The sequence below is a fragment of the Schistocerca piceifrons genome, chromosome 5, assembly GCF_021461385.2.
Source record: "Schistocerca piceifrons isolate TAMUIC-IGC-003096 chromosome 5, iqSchPice1.1, whole genome shotgun sequence".
Lineage (NCBI taxonomy): Eukaryota > Metazoa > Arthropoda > Insecta > Orthoptera > Acrididae > Schistocerca > Schistocerca piceifrons.
This window is the reverse complement of record NC_060142.1, coordinates 161,630,308-161,652,887: the sequence shown is the minus strand read 5'-3', so window position 1 is coordinate 161,652,887 and position 22,580 is coordinate 161,630,308. Positions and strand designations below refer to the sequence as shown.

At 44.8% G+C, this 22,580-nt stretch overlaps 1 protein-coding gene across 1 annotated transcript in view; it reads left to right on the top strand.

Annotated features, from left to right (window-relative positions):
• Positions 1–22,580, top strand: part of LOC124798835 (cytochrome P450 6k1-like) — a 97,691-nt gene that overhangs the window by 44,402 nt on the left and 30,709 nt on the right. Inside the window, exons 5-6 of the mRNA XM_047262366.1 lie at positions 1,962–2,183; positions 9,669–9,920. Coding sequence (XP_047118322.1) covers positions 1,962–2,183; positions 9,669–9,920 — 474 coding nt within the window. The remainder of the gene's footprint in view (positions 1–1,961; positions 2,184–9,668; positions 9,921–22,580) is intronic.

The window sequence follows — 22,580 nt, the reverse complement described above, 5'->3', positions numbered from 1 at the left end:
TATTCTAATGGGCATTCTGACGGACCTAGGCCATATATATTACATGTAAGTACATATGTAACGTATTAAGAAGAAACGTTGTTTCCAAAATCACTCACAGTTCTTGACTGGCTTACTTCAGATTTTTACATGTTACTCGAATAAACGATCGGTCATAGGGAAACATTGTTAACGAAAAATGAAAAGCTATTGACCAATTTACTTTAAATTTTGTTCGACAGATACTACCGTGAGAAAGAAAATACTGCGCTTTGCCCTGCTATTAATATGTGCGGTTTCGATTTCTTTCTCGCAGTCGGTTTTCACAGTAAACAGAAAAGTTGTATTTATGCTTTATCTCCCCATAGACGCGCAAGTCACCGAAGTGGCGTCAAATCGAAAGACTTGCACCCGGCGAACGGTCTACCCGACGGGAGGCCCTAGTCACACGACATTTTTACACATTATGAACAGGATACTACTGCGGAATATGATTTGGCAATAACAATGAACAAGGCTCAAGATCAGGAAGAGGTGAAGGAGCAGATGGACAGAGAAGGGGTGGAAGGCAATGGACATAGAGTGGGTGAGGAGGAGAGGGAGAGAGAGAGGGGCGAGAAGGATATTAGTACAAGCGTATGCCCTATTCCCGTTGATATTTAGCTGTTGTGAAGCATTTCCAGGTTCGCTAGTGTAAAGTAAAAATACGATGGTGACGTGGAAATCATGTGGGAGTGCCCTGTTCGTTAATATTTCCTTAGAAGAAAATTTTCTTCTTCCTTTCACATCTTTCAGAGGTAATGAAGCTTTGGCAGATACTCCAAGATTTGTTTTTTCCCCTTCCTTCTTTATTCTCTTTGTTGTGTAATTGGAATAACTATCGCCCATGCAAACCCTCTCGGGCACAATTTTCAATGAGATTTTTGATTTCTCGTTCTCCTCTTCCGATATAAGTTTTGATCGCTTCGTTTACAATCACAAGTGCCTTATTATGAAGAACATTCCATCCACCTATGGTGCGTGGAGGCTGCAGTGCCTTGCTACACACTGAACGGATATCAAGCAGAACACTCGAAGTGCGAAGGCAAATGAGGTGACCGCCTCTTTGTACAACGAGATGGAGTCGACCAGCGCTCACTACAGAAATACGTTTCTGCGCAAAAGTCACCTTATTTTGCGCGGGGTCTGACTGATTGAAGGGTGAACTGAGAAAACAGGTACGAGCACCACGGATGCATGAAGGTGGAGACTCATGGATGGAGGAATCTTGGGGAGGCCTCCGTGGAGCATATGATTACGAATACGTTACGCTGCTGCTGCTGCTGCTGCTGTTGATGATGATGATGATCATCATCATCAACATAATTATTGTCGTCGTCGGACCTTGTTTGAAGATGGTTCCCCTCCAAGTCTTCCTACTATTATTCCAGCTCTATCAGTCGTTCCTATCGAACGACCTGGCGCAGTGGTTAGCACAATGGACTTGCGTTCGGGAGGGCGACGGTTCAAATCCGCGTTTGCTCCCCTCCTCTCAAATCAATCAGCCTACCAACCAATCAAACGTTCCCTTGTCACTATGACTACTGTTAGAGATTAGATGGTTCGCCTCCAAGTCGCCAGCCGGCTGTTGTGGCCGAGCGATTCTAGGCGCTTCAGTCCGTAACCACGAGGCTGCGACGCTCGTAGGTTCGAATCCTGCCTCGGGCATGGATGTGTGTGATGTCCTCAGGTTAGTTAGGTTTACTTAGTTCTAAGTCTAGGGGACTGATGACCTCAGATGTTAAGTCTCATAGCGCTTAGAGCCATTTTTTTCCAAGTCGCCCTACTATTATTACAGCTCTATCAATCGTTCCGTTGTCAGTACAACTACAGTCATATATCTTGTTGCCATCAAGCTCGACTATACTGCAGACTTTCTTTTTTAGCTGTCGGTTAATCCCTTCACAACTTCTTATTTTCAATATCTGCCTGTGGCTTTGCAGAGCTATCCGACGGAGACTTGGCGGCCCAAGCTATGCTGTTCTTCTCGGCGGGCTTCGAGACGTCGTCGACGACGATGAGCTACGCGCTGTACGAGCTGGCCCTCAACCCGGAGGTGCAGCGGCGGCTCCACCAGGAGGTGGACGAAACCCTGCAGAGGACGGGCGGCCGCTTCACGTACGACGCCGTCATGGGGATGCCCTACCTCGACAAGGTCATCTCAGGTGAGTGCTGGCGGCTGGGAGCACGTTTGTCTCTATTCCTGAGACGCCACCGCAGAACGATCGTCATCACGTATTGTTCAACTGCTAACAAGGGTCAGTCTGCACTTTCGCTGTAATAGTCTTCACGTTGGCAGTGTGACTTAGTGTCGTCGCTAGTCGTTAGATTAGGGTAGCCAGGTTTTTTCTAAGCAAAAATCAGCATTTTTTTACGAAACCTAGACAAAACGCAAGAGGCTGAAATACAACGTAAGAAAGCACTGCATTTTGCCTTACTGATATTGCTGCTCGCTTTTCAACCTCCTCAATATGATCTTCCCTTCTTCTCCGTTGAGAAAACAACGAAACTACAGCCACGAAAATGAGTAATTAATATTCACTGCTAGTTACATTTCTAATGTAGCCACTGACAAACGGTTTGTCTGAGCTCGCCAAGTTTTACTCATAAGGTTGAAATTTCTTCTGGAGCAGCAGTGGAATACTGGGTAGAAAACACGGAACAGACAACTGCGAATAGGTTTTCACAGTTTTCATAGCTACGAAAAAGTTTTATCCACTTATCATCTGACTTCAGCTTAAAAAAGTTCTCTTCTTCCTTGAGAGAGCTGTTTAATTGCACACATTCTTCGAGCGTCAAATCCTCGTCTACACGAAGTTCATATCGAGAAATCACTTCTATGAATTCTGAAACTGGGCACTGTTTCCCTGATAGTGGAAATGGTTTGAAAGCTTTGTACACGCTCTCTTCAAAGTCAAATCGTTTGTCAAGATAGTCGGTATCACGATGCAAGTAATCGGCCGCTTCTCTTCTGAATGTTTTGACACGGTCAGCATTTACTGACTACAAGACAACAGAGGATACCACAGAGCCATAAAACTGATTTTCCTTTATTTGTTTCAGAGATGTTCTAAAGTGACTCTTAAGGTCAAATAAGTCCTACGGCCAGATGACACCTATCTCCTCGCCTGGTTTTAAGCGTAGCCACATCAGTTGGCTTTGCGCTCTTCTGAAGTAAACACTGCCACTTCAGTCTACCTTTGCACTAATGAAGAACACCATTCGACAACCGGTTTTTTTGTGGTCTGAAGGTGCAATAGGAGCTGATGTCCATAGAAGACTATCAGCACAATATGGAGGCAATGTTTTACCTGGGCGAAGTGTTTCACAAGCCTCCGAAGAAGCGTGAAGGTCGAGGAAGGAGCACGACGTCAAGTCACATCCGCTACTGATGCCAACATTAAGCAAGTCCGTGACCTGATTTTGAGTAATCGAGGAGTGACTGCTGATGAAGTGCAAACCAAATGCACGGTTCGTTCCGCATATGACATCATCCATTTGCGAAGAATGGGTCCCATAACAGCTCAACAAAGAACGCCAGCGCAGTGGTGTGAGAATCTGTTGGCAGCTACTTGACCATCGCGCTAATGAAGGTGAAATCTTTCCGAAAGAAAGCCTTGGTGGAAACAGAGAGCAAACCCCAGAGTATGGAATGGAAACACTCTGGAATATCCAGCATAAAAGGAATTAAACAGTTGATCCTTTGCAGGATAAGCGATGATCACCGTTTTTTGGGACTCACAACGGTCAGTTCTGGAACATTACCTATAAAAGGAGTCAACAGTAACCAGCCAACGCTTCGTGGTGCATTTAGCAACTAGTACAAACACAACGTCGAGATCTATTGTCAATCAGCGTTATTTTATTTTATTTTTCTTACATGGCAGCGCGTGTCTACATATCGCAGGCCGCCCAGGTCAAAACTCTTCACGATATGCATGCATAGAGTACTGATCTCGCACCGTCGGTTTTCTATTTGTTTGATCCACTTAAAGATTGTATCGAAGCCCATCGATTCACCTTCGATGAAGACGTAATGGAAGCGTTGAGCAGGTGTCTTGCTGCTCGACTGAAAATCTCATTTTCTCAGGGTTTTGGAAATCTCTTCCAAAGAAAAGCAACGTCAGTTCAGGAACGAGGGCGGCGGCTTGAAATAACAACTGCATATAACAGATGTACATTCAACCAGCCAGTTGCGAGGAGCAGGAAGTATTAATTGCAATGGGGCAACATCTAAAAAAATCACCTGTTCAAGACATTCTTCAGAATGTTTAGAAAACAGAAAATTTTGTGAGAAGTATGACCCGCACACCTTGACTCGTATACTAGAAGCTAAAACGCGCAGAAACCTGGCGCACGTTAATTAAATGCAAAATTTGGAAAATTGTGCCCTGGAATATATCACGACGGGTAACGGGACTTGGTGTTCCCATTACGAACCCACCACAAAATGACAAAGTGCAGAAATTTATGTGAAAGGTTAAATCTTTGTCGACGTAACGGACATTGAAGCCAATGTGGTATTCAAACTGAACATCCCAAAAAAATACTTTTCTCACAATTCAATGTGGTTTCATGAAAGTTCGGCGCGTATTACGCAAGTGAGGGGAGGCTGTGTAGAACACCTGAAGCAATAAACCACTTTTTTATTTTTCTCTATTTTTTATTAATCCAGCCTCGAACTTCATAGACTGACGGGTACAGACGAGGGCGGGCTGAAAAAGTAATGCCTCCGAATTTTTTTATTCTGTTCTCAAGATTGACTGAGGTATTACATGTCATGCATATTATTCGGTCGACTATCTCGTTATGCTGAAGCAAGCTGCATTCCCCTGTCGTCAGAGGGCTCCAAATTGTAGTCTGCAACTGGGTCGTGTACTCTGTGACTCTCAGAAAACTGCAAGTACCAACTCGAAGAGGTCGTCCACACGTGGAGCTCCGTGTCCTTCAGCACGACTCTGGCAGACCACACACACGATCGCTGCGACTTGTGCAACAACAATCAGATGCCTTAGGTTCTCTGTCACTGATCGTCCGACTGGGCCCCACACAAGTTTCATCTGTTTCCAAAACTTAAGGAACGACCTCACTTTGATAGTGATGAAGCCTGCGAGCAGAGGTATGGTTGTGGGTCTGTCAAAAGAAATCAAACATTCTATAGTGACGGCATCAACAAACCGATGTCTCGTTTGCAGATATCTGTTCATCGCCAGGGTGATGCTGAGAAATAAATATGTAGACAAGAAGAATAACTATGTACAATGTTAATAAAGTTGCTTTATTTAAAAAACCATAAGAGTTTCCGCATAAAGAAATCGGAGGCATTACTTTTCAGTACGCTCTAGTACAACATAATGCATCTGAATGAATCTGAACCTGCATTATCTCCTCCCAAATGGATGGATGTATTTCGTTAGTGTTTACCTCACCGTACAGTGCAATTATTCCTAAGAATATGAAAGTATTACTATATTTTTTTAATTGTTGGATGTCACTGCGTGATACGATGAGATACACTCAAAAGCGGAATTCTTACCATGTCTCGAAGTTTTCGCTTGCAGATCGAGAACAAGTATATGGTGTAGATTTTTCAGCACCTTACAGCATAGCTATTGCGGAAGTATTAGAGGTACATGCCTTTGAATCAGGTGAATAGTAACCGAAATATGGATTTACTGACTGCATGTGAATAAAAATGTAAAAATGTTCTTTATTACAGCTCTTTGGGCACTTTTCTCGTTGTTGAGAACAACACCCTATGTTACATAACCAGCAAAGATTTTACTAGGGAGATACACATTTTACTGGCAAACACATCAATGAACTAACGCGATGAGTTGGTGTAACTAACACATGAAACGCGCAGCAACAGACTCTAAAAAAATCATATTGCCTTGCACTACAGTGTTAGACTTAAAAGCAAATTTTTACGTGAATCTACAGCAGTTGTAACCTTCATACGGGATACATTAATGCGGTGTCTGTGATTGACAGCGTAAAGATGGATGCTTATCTCTGCTGCTGGCGATTGATAGCCATATTAAAGCATGAAATGTATTCGCAAATTGCGAATACGGTGACACCACAGCTATAAAATTTACTGGAACAAATGAAAATTTGTACTGAACTGGGACTCGAACCCGGATTTCCCGTTTATTCGAGCGGTCCCCTTAACTGCTTCGGCTATCCGAGCACACTTCACGGAGAGTCCTAAACTTCCATATGTCCCACTGTCGCTGTCCACAGTGCTCTCGCAGTGATGTGATTCCTGAACGGGGAGAGACTAGCAACACAAATTTTCATTTGTTTCCAGCAAATTGTGTAGATATGGTGGTGCGGTGCTCGTATCTTGCGAGTACATTCTGTGCTTCTTCCGGGAAACGTTATTTCCTCACCACGAGCGCTGCTGCTCTTCAGTTTACAGACAGCATTTCTATTAATATAACGTCGTTGCCATTAAAATTCCAATGCCAGAAACCATAGGAAATAAGGAAGATTTACTTAGGAAGAACACACTATCAAATTAAGAGGTGACGTAAGGATACACAGGGAGAAAAATTAGTACACACGATTTTCACCGCTGGCAACAACAATGGTCATAACACTGGTTGGGCATAGAGCCCAACTGAGCTTGAATGATCGATATAGGTATGTCACTCCATGCTGTTTCAGCTCTATGAGAGTACATCAATTGTAGTGGCTGACGATGGTGGCGAGTCAGTCACTGGGCAAACCACAACAAGATGTTTCTAGTGGGTGAGAGATGTGAAGAACATGCTTGCCAGGGCAAATCTCGAACACCTTCTTCATTATCGTGGGTCAGGAAGCACGGGCAACATGCAGTCATACATTACATTGTTGAAAGATAAACACCAGTGTGACCTCGAAGACAGGGCTCAGCCACCAGGCTTAACACGTCATAGATGTACAGCATGCTGTCTAAATTACTGGCTATGTCCACCGGAGATGTGATCATGTTGTTTGCCCAATGCCACTCCATACCATTACATTAGATAATGGGCCGCTATGACTATGATCAACCCAATCTCGCAGCGTTCGTTCTTCTCGAAGCCTCGGCACATGAATACGTCCATAATGATGCTGTGCAGAAACGTAGGGAAAAGACGACGTGGTGCTACTCTTGTGTTCAGTGTTGTCGTTGGGCTCACAACTTTCTTCTCTGCTGTCACGTGAACAGAAACTGCAAAAATGACTCTCATGCTGACAGTGTATGTTGTTCCGTTCCTCGTCGCACTATCCATGTAGATACCTATCTTGCTGCACAAAAAAATAAATAAATAAATAAATAAATCCATTCCTTGACTGAATCTAAGCAATGTGGTTGGACGATCCTGCACAACGCAGCGAACGAAAGTCGTGTGGGGCGATTGAGATCCTGCACAGCCCTTCTAAGCCATTGGATTCCATGTTCACATGACAGTCGTGTGGGACCACTAAGATCCTGCATGGCACTAAGTATGAACCTCCTGAACCCACCAATTCCGTATTCACATGACCATTGTGTGGGGCCACTGAGATCCGGCCTACTGAAGGCATTGTTTCCCGCATTTACATGACAGTCGTCTGGCGCCATTGAGGTCATTGGGATACGGCAGGGGATTGGATGCGGCCCTCCTGAATGCGTCGATTCCATATTCGTATGACAGTCATCTGGGGCCATTGAGATCCAGCATTACATTGTCTATGACCCTCTTGAACTCATCGATTCCATATTCACACGACAATTCTGTGGGATCACTGAGATCCGGTATGGTATTGAGTATGATTCTCTTGAAATCATCGATTCCATTCTCACATGATAGTCATGTGGTGCTATTGGGATCCTGCTTGCTTTATACCAAAATCCTCACCCAGTAGATGACGAACGCCAAGGCCTCGCCCCAAGAGTCTTACCCCAGACTATTGGGTGTCACATTCGACATTTGTCCCAATAGGCCATCCCGGTAATTTGCTCATAGTTGGAATAAAAACAGTTAGTTTTTAGAGCTCTAGAGCAGAAAAACAACTATGTTACAACTCGTTGAATTACGATTCATTTAAGATAAGGAATTAGCCTTGACTCTTTAGCATCGATTAATCACATGAATAAATTTACCAGTCAGTAATAGGTTATTATATACCTTCTTTTATCAAACAGCATGCCTTTAAGCGAATACTAATTTGAGAAGTTTCAAACAGACGCCATTTACGACAAAATACCTCTCGGGTAGTGCAACACTTTGGCATAGTTAAATCAGCCAAAACACACACAAGTTAGCGCTGATACCCCCTTAGAAAAATAAAATTACTCACCAGTGATGGGGCGATGGAACACCCACGATGGCCACTAAGTTCAGTCGCGTTTGACAACTCAGTTATTATCCAATAAGCGGACAGGAGCTCACCATTAACTCGTTGTCTGACTATCGTAACGGCCACTCGGTCCCCTAGCAACGCCTCCGTGGCAAATAACGTTGCTTTGTCGGACTGAATTTTCCACACGAGCAGTGGAGATGCCACGGAGGAAACGAAAACATTGGCTCTGTCTATCCTTCACGTATCCACCTCTAAAGAGGAAAACCTTTTTCATTTGCACATTGTTGCTCTCCACCGTCCAGGGCAACCTTCGCGTGTTCGAGCCGCTAGTGAACTGACCACCACTGTCCGGCCAAGCCCCACATTTTACTTTACGCTGGCGCGGCGTCTCCAGAGTACCCATCCAGAAGACGTTCGCTCTCGTAGGGCGCCAAAGAACTCAGTCAGGGCACCGCTGCTAGTTTACCCAGAATACAGGTTGGGGCAAATTAAAATGCCTCGGACGAGTGGACACGTTTGGCCGTGAACGTATGCATATAATCAGAAGGAAAACACCAACAGGATGGAGCAACTGCCCATGTAGCCGGCCGAACCTTAAAGCACATTTACACTGTCGTCACGCCTGAAGAGCTGTTGGCAGAGGTCAGTCTGGCCGTGGCCCTAGGTGGGCATCCAGATCACCTGATCTGTCATATGCGATCACTTTGTGTGGGGAGCCCTCAGGTCTAACGTGTATCGCAAAAACCCACATAGCCTTCAAGAAATGCAGCAGAACATTTCGGATGCGATTGCAGCAATTCCAGCAGTCCAGCTTCGATCCGCCTCCAGAAACTTGCTGACCAGGGCCCAACATCTGTTATAGTCAAGTTACTACTGTATTTCCTTTCCTCTGCAGTGTTACTTTGTACACTAGACCTCTGTTCTCCGGGCCACCTTTATTTGTCCCACCTTGTTAGTCGATAAGGAGGTATCATTTAGCACAATTCCTGTTTGTAGGGAAGTCTTGATACTAAGTTTCAGTGACTGCTATCTTTGTTCTTTCTATTATCTTCTTTTTCAGATTGTACCTAAGTCTCTAGTGAACATTGTTTTGTGGACTTGGGCACCAGTGTAGCGTATGTGTTGATGGTGAATTGCAACATATTGGTCACTACTTCTCTGTTCCAAGTTGTAATGTCGCTCATACAAAGAGCGTGCTGCATCCCACTAACCTGCGACCTACTGTACACTTGTACTGCGTACCACTGTACGTCTTGGACGTTTTCCTGCTTTAGTTGTAGCACTATCACAGAGAATAATGTAGGAATTTGTTACACATCTCGAATTTATTGCAGAAACCTTGAGGAAATACCCACCGATAACTATACTACCACGGAAGACGACCCGCTCGTATCAGATACCAGGCAGTAAAGCCGTCGTCGACAAGGACATCGCAGTGGCCGTTCCGATCTACGCGCTGCACCACGACCCCAGGTACTTCCCTGACCCGGAGCGGTTTGACCCCGAGCGCTTCTCGGAGGAGGAGAAGACCAAGAGGCACCCGTATGTGTACCTCCCGTTTGGTGAGGGGCCACGCAATTGCGTGGGTAAGTATCAGCATTTCCTGTGCTCACTTCCATTACTTGGTATTACTTGTGGCAGTTATACTGTACACTCCTGGAAATTGAAATAAGAACACCGTGAATTCATTGTCCCAGGAAGGGGAAACTTTATTGACACATTCCTGGGGTCAGATACATCACATGATCACACTGACAGAACCACAGGCACATAGACACAGGCAACAGAGCATGCACAATGTCGGCACTAGTACAGTGTATATCCACCTTTCGCAGCAATGCAGGCTGCTATTCTCCCATGGAGACGATCGTAGAGATGCTGGATGTAGTCCTGTGGAACGCCTTGCCATGCCATTTCCACCTGGCGCCTCAGTTGGACCAGCGTTCGTGCTGGACGTGCAGACCGCGTGAGACGACGCTTCATCCAGTCCCAAACATGCTCAATGGGGGACAGATCCGGAGATCTTGCTGGCCAGGGTAGTTGACTTACACCTTCTAGAGCACGTTGGGTGGCACGGGATACATGCGGACGTGCATTGTCCTGTTGGAACAGCAAGTTCCCTTGCCGATCTAGGAATGGTAGAACGATGGGTTCGATGACGGTTTGGATGTACCGTGCACTATTCAGTGTCCCCTCGACGATCACCAGTGGTGTACGGCCAGTGTAGGAGATCGCTCCCCACACCATGATGCCGGGTGCTGGCCCTGTGTGCCTCGGACGTATGCAGTCCTGATTGTGGCGCTCACCTGCATGGCGCCAAACACGCATACGACCATCATTGGCACCAAGGCAGAAGCGACTCTCATCGCTGAAGACGACACATCTCCATTCGTCCCTCCATTCACGCCTGTCGCGACACCACTGGAGGTGGGCTGCACGATGTTGGGGCGTGAGCGGAAGACGGCCTAACGGTGTGCGGGACCGTAGCCCAGCTTCATGGAGACGGTTGCGAATGGTCCTTGCCGATACCCCAGGAGCAACAGTGTCCCTAATTTGCTGGGAAGTGGCGGTGCGGTCCCCTACGGCACTGCGTGGGATCCTACGGTCTTGGCGTGCATCCGTGCGTCGCTGCGGTCCGGTCCCAGGTCGACGGGCACGTGCACCTTCCGCCGACCACTGGCGAGGACCACTGGCGACAACATCGATGTACTGTGGAGACCTCACGCCCCACGTGTTGAGCAATTCGGCGGTACGTCCACCTGGCCTCCCGCATGCCCACTATACGCCCTCGCTCAGAGTCCGTCAACTGCACATACGGTTCACGTCCACGCTGCCGCGGCATGCTACCAGTGTTAAAGACTTCGATGGAGCTCCGTATGCCACGGCAAACTGGCTGACACTGACGGCGGCGGTGCACAAATGCTGCGCAGCTAGCGCCATTCGACGGCCAACACCGCGGTTCCTGGTGTGTCCGCTGTGCCGTGCGTGTGATCATTGCTCGCAGTGTCCGGAGCAAGTATGGTGGGTCTGACAAACCGGTGTCAATGTGTTCTTTTTTCCATTTCCAGGAGTGTACATACTGAGCAGGTGAATAACGCTTTACAGAATATCTCTTTTAATGTGCAGTAATGAAATGTAAGAATGTGAACATGTTTAAATACAAAGCATCAACGAGTATAAACTGACAATCTGGCTGTCAAAAGTGCTTCATGGAAAAAATTCTACACAAATAGAAATTACGTTACTTTTAACAATCTAGCAACAAACAGAGAGTCAACAGTTATTCACTGATGCCGTATGGCCGTCTATTCCAATTAGACGTTGATTGAGAATAGGGCTATAGGCGAAACAAGCTGGTAGTAAGCAAGAAGCACAGCAAATTGAACTATGTGCTGTTTGTGAACCGTGACTGTGCAAGATAATTATTTCTTTCTAATTTCTGCTACCAGTCACTTTTTTATTTTATGGTTAATCTAACATAATACAACGCGTTTCGAACATGTTCTGTTCATCTTCAGGCGTTTATACATACAGAGAAATGTTACTTAAAAATAACCAGCCTTAAACTAGATAATGGAGAAAGAGTTCTAGATTAATCTAGTTAAAGACTGTTTATTTTTAAGTAACATTTCTCTGTATATATGTGTGTATGTATGTATAAACGCCTGAAGATGAACAGAACATGTTCGAAACGCGTTGTATTATGTTGGATTAAACATAAAATAAAAAAGTGACTGGTAGCAGAAATCAGAAATAAATATATAAACATATTGTGACGTATTCTACGTTGCGGGCCCGGCCGAAACGTAAAAAATAAAGAAAAATTAACCAGTGATAGGACCTCTCACACATCTCATAACTTGTGCACACATTGCAGAATGAAATACTTAAACACCTCTATTTTGTTCACAGGCATGCGACTTGGTCTCTTGCAGGCGAAAATCGGTCTTGCACACCTCATGTCAAAGATCGAATTCCAGAAATGTGATGAGACTGAAATTCCTATCGAATACGATCCGCTATCCATAGTGTTAATGCCGGCGACCGGTCTTCATCTCAGAGCGAAGAGGAGATCTGTGTGAAAACTAATTCTCGGTGTAAAAAGGTTTAGGAGAAGACCACATATTCCACTTCAATGTACAATGTATAGCCTTAATAAATCTCTAAACATTAATATCCTGCTTGTTTTTCACGGTTTTAAACGCCAATGCTTAAATTGTTAACTATATAGCTATCGTCGATAATGAATGCCTACAACAATGTGAATAATAAACATCACAGTTATCTTCATCACAACACAAAAATTTTGTGACTGATTTGTAGGATGAAATATGGCTGCAAGTGTAAACTTGATGTTATGCACACTGTGACCAATTTTATTTTCAGCCAACGACGTACAAACATCTTCAATGGGTGATTTTAAATTTTCTGGATGGACTATTTTTATAGTAATGTAAAAGTATGTAAACGTATGTTCTTCAGCGCATCAAATACAATGTAACCCTGTTACACCAAATTGCGAACAGTGCTCTTACATGTTAGATGATGAATTGCGTATAAACCAGTATGAAATAGAAAACAGAAGTAACTTATTTCAGAATCACCACAAAGAAAGGTTGTTGATTGACGAAGCAGTAGAAGTAACAATTACCGCCAAGTAAAATGCGTATTAAAGTCTAAGATTTAAATTAAGTGAGTGGAGGTAATCATTCCATGTCCCACAGAGGAACTTGAACTCGTAAGTCAACTAAGAAACATGTAGAGCCTTGCTGATCAACCTATGAGAAAATTTAATACAGTAATATCATTCACAGTGACATAGATATAGCCTGGAACACCAGTTACAATCAACTTCATCGCCAGCGTAGCAATTATATACATTTTTAGTGTCGCACAGCAGATATACACTTGGGTCTTGTATAAATAAATTTAATAATTTTTCTTTTTTTCAGTCGACAGTTACAGAGAGTTTCTGTTTCTTTCTTCAGTGAAAATAAGTAAAATGAAATTACACTTCACGTAAACCATGGCTTGTTTATGTTGCCCATTATCACCAGATTACCTCAGGATCGCCTTGCCACGTACATTAATTATCTCTATATTTTAGACATTGTTTTAGAAGGTAGCACTTTAATTCATTCACATGTGCTGGTAAAATTTACCAGAAGACGAGAGGGTTGGCGACAACCAAACAGAAAGTGTCATGGAAGACGGCTCTTCTGGTGGCAGGTCGAAAGGATCCACCTGCACCAAAAGACTTCATTATAACATCCAGAATGGAAGTCTCGAATAGAGGCTCTCCATCAGACAAGCCTAATGGACTGCCAAAATTGTTGTAATTCACAACAGGCGTGGTCTTCTCTCACTTCTCCATCAACATCTAGCAATAGTACAATGCTGTCCGATTAGTCAGCTTCTGTATGTTGTTTTGCCAGTCCTAATATCTGTTGTAATGTATCCTTGAACCATGCAACTTCTACTTCCAACTCCATAAAAATGTGCACCATTTTTCCCTGATGTCTCTTTTTAATACTTAGAACCAGAGTTCATTCTCATTTGATGGCAAATCTTTCAATCTGCAGCGAAATGTTCAATACGTTTGCTACTTCAGCGGCTTACCCAGGAGACCTTCCGTGAAGTTTAGAAGTCATCAGAGAGATACAGGCATAACTAAGGTTTGTCGTAAGAGTTTATATCTGCTCCTGTGAACGCCTTACAAACCGATATCTGATTTGGGAATCTCTGTCTGACATAGATGCAAACCAGCTGGTATATTCACGTGTCCTAACGCTTTTCCCACTTACATCCTCTTCTCTGGCGACTTTGCTGCTAGATGATGTTTACTACAGAACTCAGGGAGTCTTTCTACTCTCTTATTCCTACTGCCAACCCCATATTCTTCCATATCCTTGTCTTTTATCCGTTTCCTACTATAACGCTTCGATCTTCTATGATTATTAGATTTACGTCATCTTTTACACAGTAAGTTACCTGTTCAATGCCGTCATAAACTCTGTCTGTTGACCTTTCGTTCGTGACGTTGCCATGTGAATCTCTATAATCTTTAATTATTTAGCTAGGGACCGTACGTACTTTTCTAGACCATGGTCAACTATTTGTTCGAACATATATGACGATTCCTCTACATGTTTATAACCTGAATCAAATGATTTTACCTCCTGTGTGATCAATGGATATCAACAGGTCATGTGTTTTGCAGGCATGTCAGCCATGAACTAAATGATTCTAGTATTCAGTCCCTGCCGATCTTGTGATTTTTCCGGAACACGGACTTCACCTTTGGAAATGCTTTCTGGATGTGAAAGACATATTGGTTACACCTTAGTTTATATTCTGTACAGTAGCTTATCTCTTTGCTTATAATCACGGCAAAAACGAATAGAGCTTATGACGGGCAAGTTGCGATCTATGGTCATTAAGCTCTGAAACGAACACTATGAAAGTGTGTGTCTGACACACTGACGGAAATGAAAGTGTTACACCATTCCGGTATTTATCAAAACTTTATTCAGATGCTCATCACGTAACGGGCATTAAATGATTATTCTTTCATTCAATTCCGAACTGGTGTCCAGTAAATATCATGTATTGGTTGTGGCATTAAAGCAGCCAACCTCTGGGCGTCACCTTTTCTTAATATGCTGTGTCAGTTCTTGATGATTACTGGTTGGAGGCTATTTTTTAAGTATGCGTCTTCCCATTGCATCAAAAGCATGCCCCGTGGGTGACAAAAGAGGAGATCTAAGATTAGTCAATGGCCCGTACATTCCGCAAGGCGTTTGTGCTGTGATCAGCAGAGTGGGTTTTTCTTAACATTTCTGAAATATCCGCTTTGTTCGTTAGTCATGAAGGGTATAACAACTGTGATCACACTCTTGCCACATACTAAATAGCATTTGCCTCCCGTCAACAATTACGAAATCAGTCCTGCTGTCATGTCCCACGCCGTGACTTCAGGAGTGGATTAGGTATCGATCTCAAAACTTGCTGTTCCCCATAGCCTTTCACCATATTGTTTATGAACATGTTGTTGTTGATCTGACCGACAATAGAAGGAAGCAAGACACATCGCTGAACACCAAAGAATGCCACTCCATGTTGCAGCTGACTAGTTTTAGACCACGCACGCCCTGTTGTCTGCAATTTGGTACAAGCCGCAAACAACGCAAGACAACTCTACAAATCGAGATCTCAACCCAGCTTTCTGTGACTGTTCCAAATGGTTCGTGTTGAGACTCTACTCTGCCTGTAACTTGTTCCCTGATTTCAGCTGTTGTCATCCGTCCATTCGTCAGAAGCAATCGAACAATTGTGCGATCTTCTCGTGGTGTGGCTCTTCTTAAAGAGCCCAGTCTACAGGTCTCGCCACACTGTCGCCCTGGGTTCATTACGTCACCATTTGTCCTGCAGTCATTGCGCTTAGCCAACTGTCTGTGCGTTCTGACACTATGATGTTCCTACACTACCGACCATTAAAATTGCTACACCAAGAAGAAATGCAGATGATAAACGGGTATTCATTGGACAAATATATTATACTAGAACTGACATGTGATTACATTTTCACGCAATTTTGGTGCATAGATCGTGAGAAATCAGTGCCCAGAACAACCACCTCTGGCCGTAATAACGGCCTTGATACGTCTGGACATTGTGTCAAACAGAGCTTGGATGGCGTGTACAGGTACAGCTCCCCATGCAGCTTCAACACGATACAACAGTTCATAAAGAGTAGTGACTGACGTATTGTGACGAGCCACTTGCTCGGCCACCATTGACCAGACGTTTTCAATTGGTGAGAGATCTGGAGAATGTGCTGGCCAGGGCAGCAGTTGAACGTTTTCTGTATCCAGAAAGGCCCGTACAGGACCTGCAATATGCGGTCGTGCATTATCCTGCTGAAATGTAGGGTTTCGCAGAGATCGAATGAAGGGTAGAGCCACGGGTCGTAACACATCTGAAATGTAACGTCACTGTTCAAAGTGCCGTCAAACGAACAAGAGGTGACCGAGACATGAAACCAGTGGCACTCCATACCATCACGCCGTGTGATACGCCAGTATGGCGATGACGAATACACGCTTCCAATGTGCGTTCACCGCGATGTCGCCAAACACAGATGCGACCATCATGATGCTGTAAACAGAACCGGGATTTATCCGAAAAAATGACGTTTTGCCATTCGTGCGCCCAGGTTCGTCTTGAGTACACCATTGCAGGCGCTCCTGTCTGTGATGCAGCGTCACGGGTAACCGCAGCTGATAGTCCATGCTGCTGCAAACGTCGTCGAACTGTTCGTGCAGGTGGTTGTTGTCTTGCAATCGTCCCCATCTGTTGACTCAGGGATCGAGACGTGGCTGCACGATCCGTTACATCCATGCCGATAAGATGCCTGTCATTTCGACTGCTAGTGATACGAGGCCGTTTGGATCCAGCACGGCGTTCCGTATTACCCTCCTGAACCCACCGATTCCGTATTCTGCTAACAGTCATTGGATCTTGACCAATGCGAGCAGCAATGTCGCGATACGATAAACCGCAATCGCGATAGGCTACAATCCGACTTTTATCAAAGTGGGAAACGTGATGGTACGCATTTCTCCTCCTTAAACGAGGCATCACAACAACGTTTCACCAGGCAACGCCAGTCAACTGCTGTTCGTGTATGAGAAATCGGTTGGAAACTTTCCTTGTGTCAGCACGTTGTAGGTGTCGCCACCGGCGCCAACTTTGTGTGAATGCTCTGAAAAGCTAATCATTTGCATATCACAGCATCTCCTTCGTGTCGGTTAAATTTCGCGTCTGTAGCACGTCATCTTCGTGGTGTAGCAATTTTAATGGCAGTAGTGTATGTCCGTCACATCAAAGATTCGACGTTTCTCAAAGTCCTAACTAAGACGACAAACAACACTTGGACGTCCTCTGGGTATGCCATATTGTGATCTCCACCTGCTAAAGTTCAGTAACAATCACGTAATCACGCCATTCTTCATCTGTAAGACTGGATTTTTTCTGTACTACGAGGACGAACCAGAATTCCTTTGCCCCTATTTTTTATTAGCCGAAATAAGGTATATACAGGTAAGTGCCAACATATGTACTCTTCTACACGTCTTACGCTATTTTTCCACATAGTCCTCACACCTTTTCAGATATTTATCCCATTGCAGCAATAAATGTATGTGGCTTCTTCCATGAGTGGAACCACCGTCGGACTGCTGTCTTGGCTACATCGTTGCTCGTGAATCGCTGTCCTGCCAGTAACTTCTTCAGTGAGCCGAAAACTTGGGAATCACTAGGAACGAGATTCGGACTGTATGGTCGGTGGCCCGGAATCTCCCAGTGAAATGATCGGAGCTTGTCGGCGGTTCTGATTGCCACATGTGGCCTCGCATTGTCGTGTGGGATAACCACGTTATCCACATCGGGAATGTCTCGGCGCTTCTCCATTAAGGTAGCCCACAGACATGACAATGTGGAACAGTAACTGTCGGCATTGGCAGTTGCATCTACTGTCATGAAATTCAACGGGAGCGGTCCACGGCGATCCCAGAAGACGGTTAAGCATCACTTTCCCAACATATGGCACCGTTAGGAATTTTTTTGTCACAGGCGAACTCAGACGTTTCCACACTGTGCTCTGTTTCTTCGTTTCCGGCCTGAAATGCAGTAGCCGCGTTTCATTGCCAGTAACAATGCGGTTCTGGAGACTGTCACCCTCTACGGCATACCGTTGCAGATGATTCAGTCAACAAATCATCTGCTTGCCTTTCATTATGTCATCCAACTGCTTAGGCACATACCGACGTGAAACCTTCCGGAAATCTAACGGTTCGTCAGCGATGTCGTTGTCACACCCATACGAAATGCCAAGCTCGCGGGAAATGTCAGTGACGTGCACTCGTTAGTGAGCTTTCACCATTACATCCAGGCAGGAAATGTCCTCAGTCTGTAACGAAAACGGCCTTCCCCAACCCTCAGTGTCATTGAAATCTTGATGGCCTTTTGCAAACTCACACCACCACTACCAACACCACCTCCACCTCCACCTCCACCTCCATCTCCTCCTCCTCCTCCTCCTTCTTCTTCTTCTTACACTTATCAATGGTCCAAATGGTAAGCACTATGGGACTTAACATCTGAGGTCATCGGTCCCCTAGACTTAGAACTACTTAAACCTAACTAACGTAAGGACATCACACACAGCCATATCCGAGGCAGGATTCGACCCTGCGACCGTAGGAGCAGCGCGGTTCCGGACTGAAGCGCCTAGAACCGCTCGACCGCTTGGACCGGCTTACACTTATCAGAACGAGACATTTTTCCCCATGCACGAGTTGCATTTCTCTGTGGATTTCGATGGGGGTTCGTTGCTCGGCCCATAAAAAACGAATCACACTTGGTTGCTCTTACGCCGTGGACGTGTGAAGCACAACCTCCATCTTCAACATTGACAGCAGCGGTTTGTCGCAGAACTACCGGCGGATAAGTCCTGGCCGGTTCAAGAAAGGACCCCCACTGGAAATGGATATGATGGCTTTGCATTTACAGACGTAATTTGGCTAAGAAATAGGGACAAAGACTTTCTGATTAGCCCTCGTAAAAATAAGCTCTGATTACGACAAAATGTTTATCAGCACATGTAAAATCCATGGAAGTATTGGAGTCACCGTTTGGTAGCGTTCGGTCAATTTGTTCATGTTGTAGCATTTCCTATTTCCATTAGTGTAATTAATTAGCATAGGAACGACACGTGTTATGAACAATCTCTCAGCTTATTGGGCTAATTAAAATATTCGTATACTTCGCCTATCGCACTGGACACGGTAAAGATTGCTATGATGTTTGTTCAAAAATGGCTCTGAGCATTATGAGACTTAACATCTGAGGTCATCAGTCCCCTAGAACTCAGGACTACTTAAACCTAACTAACCTAAGGACATCACACACATCCAAGCCCGAGGCAGGATTCGAACCTGCGACCATAGCGGTCGCGCGGTTCCAGACTGTAGCGCCTAGAACCGCTCGGCCACAAAGGCCGGCATGATGTTTGTTGGGAGAGTGTTATCTTGCAACTGGATACCAGTTCTGGTCCGAGTCGAAGAGCGTAAATGCAGTGCTCATTATGAAACAAATCTTCGAGCGTAATAGACGAGCGTGTTCAATGCTGCTTCTTCTCAAAAAATGGTTCAAATGGCTGTGAGCAGGATGGGACTTAACATCTGAGGTCATCAGTCACCTGGAACTTAGAACTACTTAAATCTAACTAACCTAAGGATATCACACACATCCATATCCGAGGCAAATGGCTCTGAGCACTATGGGACTTAACTTCTAAGGTCATCAGTCCCCTAGAACGTAGAACTACTTAAACCTAACTTAACTAAGGACATCACACACATCCATGCCCGAGGCAGGATTCGAACCTGCGACCGTAGCGTATCCGAGGCAAGATTCGAACCTGCGACCGTAGCAGCAGCGCGGTTCCGGACTGAAGCGCCTAGATCCGCTCGGCCACCACGGCCGGAACTTCTTCTCTCTGCATTATTACTATAACTGATGGTTGAATTTGACCACTGTGCACTACGATAACGCCATCACAGAGAGAACAACGAAGTTAGATGCGCACCAGGTTACATATTTATTGTTAGTGGGTCGCCTCACCATGGAAAAGTAGTAGGACAATGTAAAGGATCTTGGAATCTACGTCAAAACTGAGAGTAACAGATATTTATTTGCTCTAATGGCTGACAGAATTTATAGTTAGAATTAACAGAGAATAAAGTTCTCTAAAACTGAAATCAAATTACAAAATGACTCTAACACATAGGGCGCCACTAAAATTTGTGGAGAACTCTATGGAGAAAGCGCAACAAGTTCTGCTCTTAAGGGCAATTCGCGAAATCAAAGTTAAGGATACAACAAGACGCCAGAAACTCTAACCAAATTAAGCAAGAGTTGCGTGGCCAAGTAAGCAAGTAACGAGATGCTCACGACGTAGCTCATGCTACCACCATTGCCACGTTTACATTTCTCCAAAATCAGCAACCCATGTGCCCATCAGCACCAAACAGCGGCCCAAGACGTGTGGCCCTCACAGCTAGTGGCTATCGAATCAGCACAGCAGAGTGGCCCAAAGGAGAAACGCACAGAATCTTATTTTACGGCCCTCAGCCACCTAACTTTCAAAAATACTACATGTAGGGGACGACTTATTGCTGTTGCCAATGTGATGGAAGAGAATGTCGCTTATTTAATGAAAAAAATTGGGAGATGCTGCAGAAACCTCCAACTTACGGCGTATAAAACGCACCGTAACAAATGATAGAGGTTGGTACTGGGATGGAGCAGTGTTTCATCGATTGGTTGGCTTCTTCAGGCCGAACACAGTGGTCGGCCAACTGAACTCGACTGGGTACAGCACATTTTGGAGCGAAAGCAGTACGCTGGTCGGGCGGCGTTTTGATGTCTTGTTCTTTGATGTCCAGACAGAACAGACACAAACGTCATTCTCAGTTACTCCTTGGGGATGGCAGTGGCAGCACCGTATCTTCCACTCAGGACTATGAGGCGCCGGTTCTGCCAGCAGAGGCACGAAGCAGCTCGCAAGCTTACCTCTGCGGAAACTGCCCATCTCCCAGGGGACTTTCGCCCTTCCTAACGAGATTCACTGATTGCCTGCTTCCGACGAAGAAGACCCAGAAGCCACACCAGAGGAACATCTTTTTAGTGAGAAAAGCAAAACTTTCCTCCTAGCAAATGTGTACAGTACTCTCCAAATAAAATTAACTGTGAAAAGGTGGCAAAAATGAATCAATATCATGCAGCACGACAGTAATATCACAACATAATTTTTCATAATGTAGACACACATTACCCCATTCAAAACTGCACTTGAAACCGAATAAACACATTCAGGATTCACTGTAACAGTGAAGAAACAACATAAGAACATATAAGATAACATAGCAATGCAATTATGACGCTCTTCCGCAAATGTTCAAATGTGTGTGAATTCCTATGGGACCAAACTGCTAAGGTCATCGGTCCCTAGACTTACACACTATTTAAACTAACTTAACCTAACTTAAGCAACTTACACACACACACACACACAGTTACAAAAAGGTACCGCCAAACTTTCGGGAAACATTCCTCACACACAAATAAAGAAAAGATGTTATGTGGACATGTGTCCGGAAACGCTTAATTTCCATGTTAGAGCTCATTTTAGTTTCGTCAGTATGTACTGTACTTCCTCGATTCACCGCCAGTTGGCGCAATTGAAGGAAGGTAATGTTGACTTCGGTGCTTGTGTTGACATGCGACTCATTGTTTGGTCAGGCATTGTTGGTGATGTCTTGATTGGGCCCCATGTTCTTCCACGTACGCTCAATGGAGCACGTTATCATGATTTCATACGGGATACTCTACCTGTGCTGCTAGAACATGTGCCTTTACAAGGACGACACAACATCTGGTTCATGCACGATGGAGCTCCTGCACATTTCAGTCGAAGTGTTCGTACGCTTCTCAACAACAGATTCGGTGACCGATGGATTGGTAGAGGCGGACCAATTCCATGGCCTCCACGCTCTCCTGACTTCAACCCTCTTGACTTTCATTTATGGGGGCATTTGAAAGCTCTTGTCTACGCAACCCCGGTACCAAATGTAGAGACTCTTCGTGCTCGTATTGTGGACGGCTGTAATACAATACGCCATTCTCCAGGGCTGCATCAGCGCATCAGGGATTCCATGCGACGGAGGGTGGATGCATGTATCCTCGCTAACGGAGGAAATTTTGAACATTTCCTGTAACAAAGTGTTTGAAGACACGCTGGTACGTTCTGTTGCTGTGTGTTTCCGTTCCATGATTAATGTGATTTGAAGAGAAGTAGTAAAATGAGCTCTAACATGGAAAGTAAGCGTTTCCGGACACATGTCCACATAAAATATTTTCTTTCTTTGTGTGTGAGGAATGATTCCTGAAAGTTTGGTCGTACCTTTTTGTAACACCATATATATATATATATATATATATATATATATATATATATATATATATATATACGCCCGAGGGAGGACTCGAACCTCTGGCGGGAGGGGCCGCGCAGTCCGTGACATGGCGCCTCTAACCTCGCGACACCTACGCTCGGCGCTCTACCTCAATGCTGTCGTATCTTAATATGCCGATCAGTTTTCGTACAACTCAACAAGAGAAAA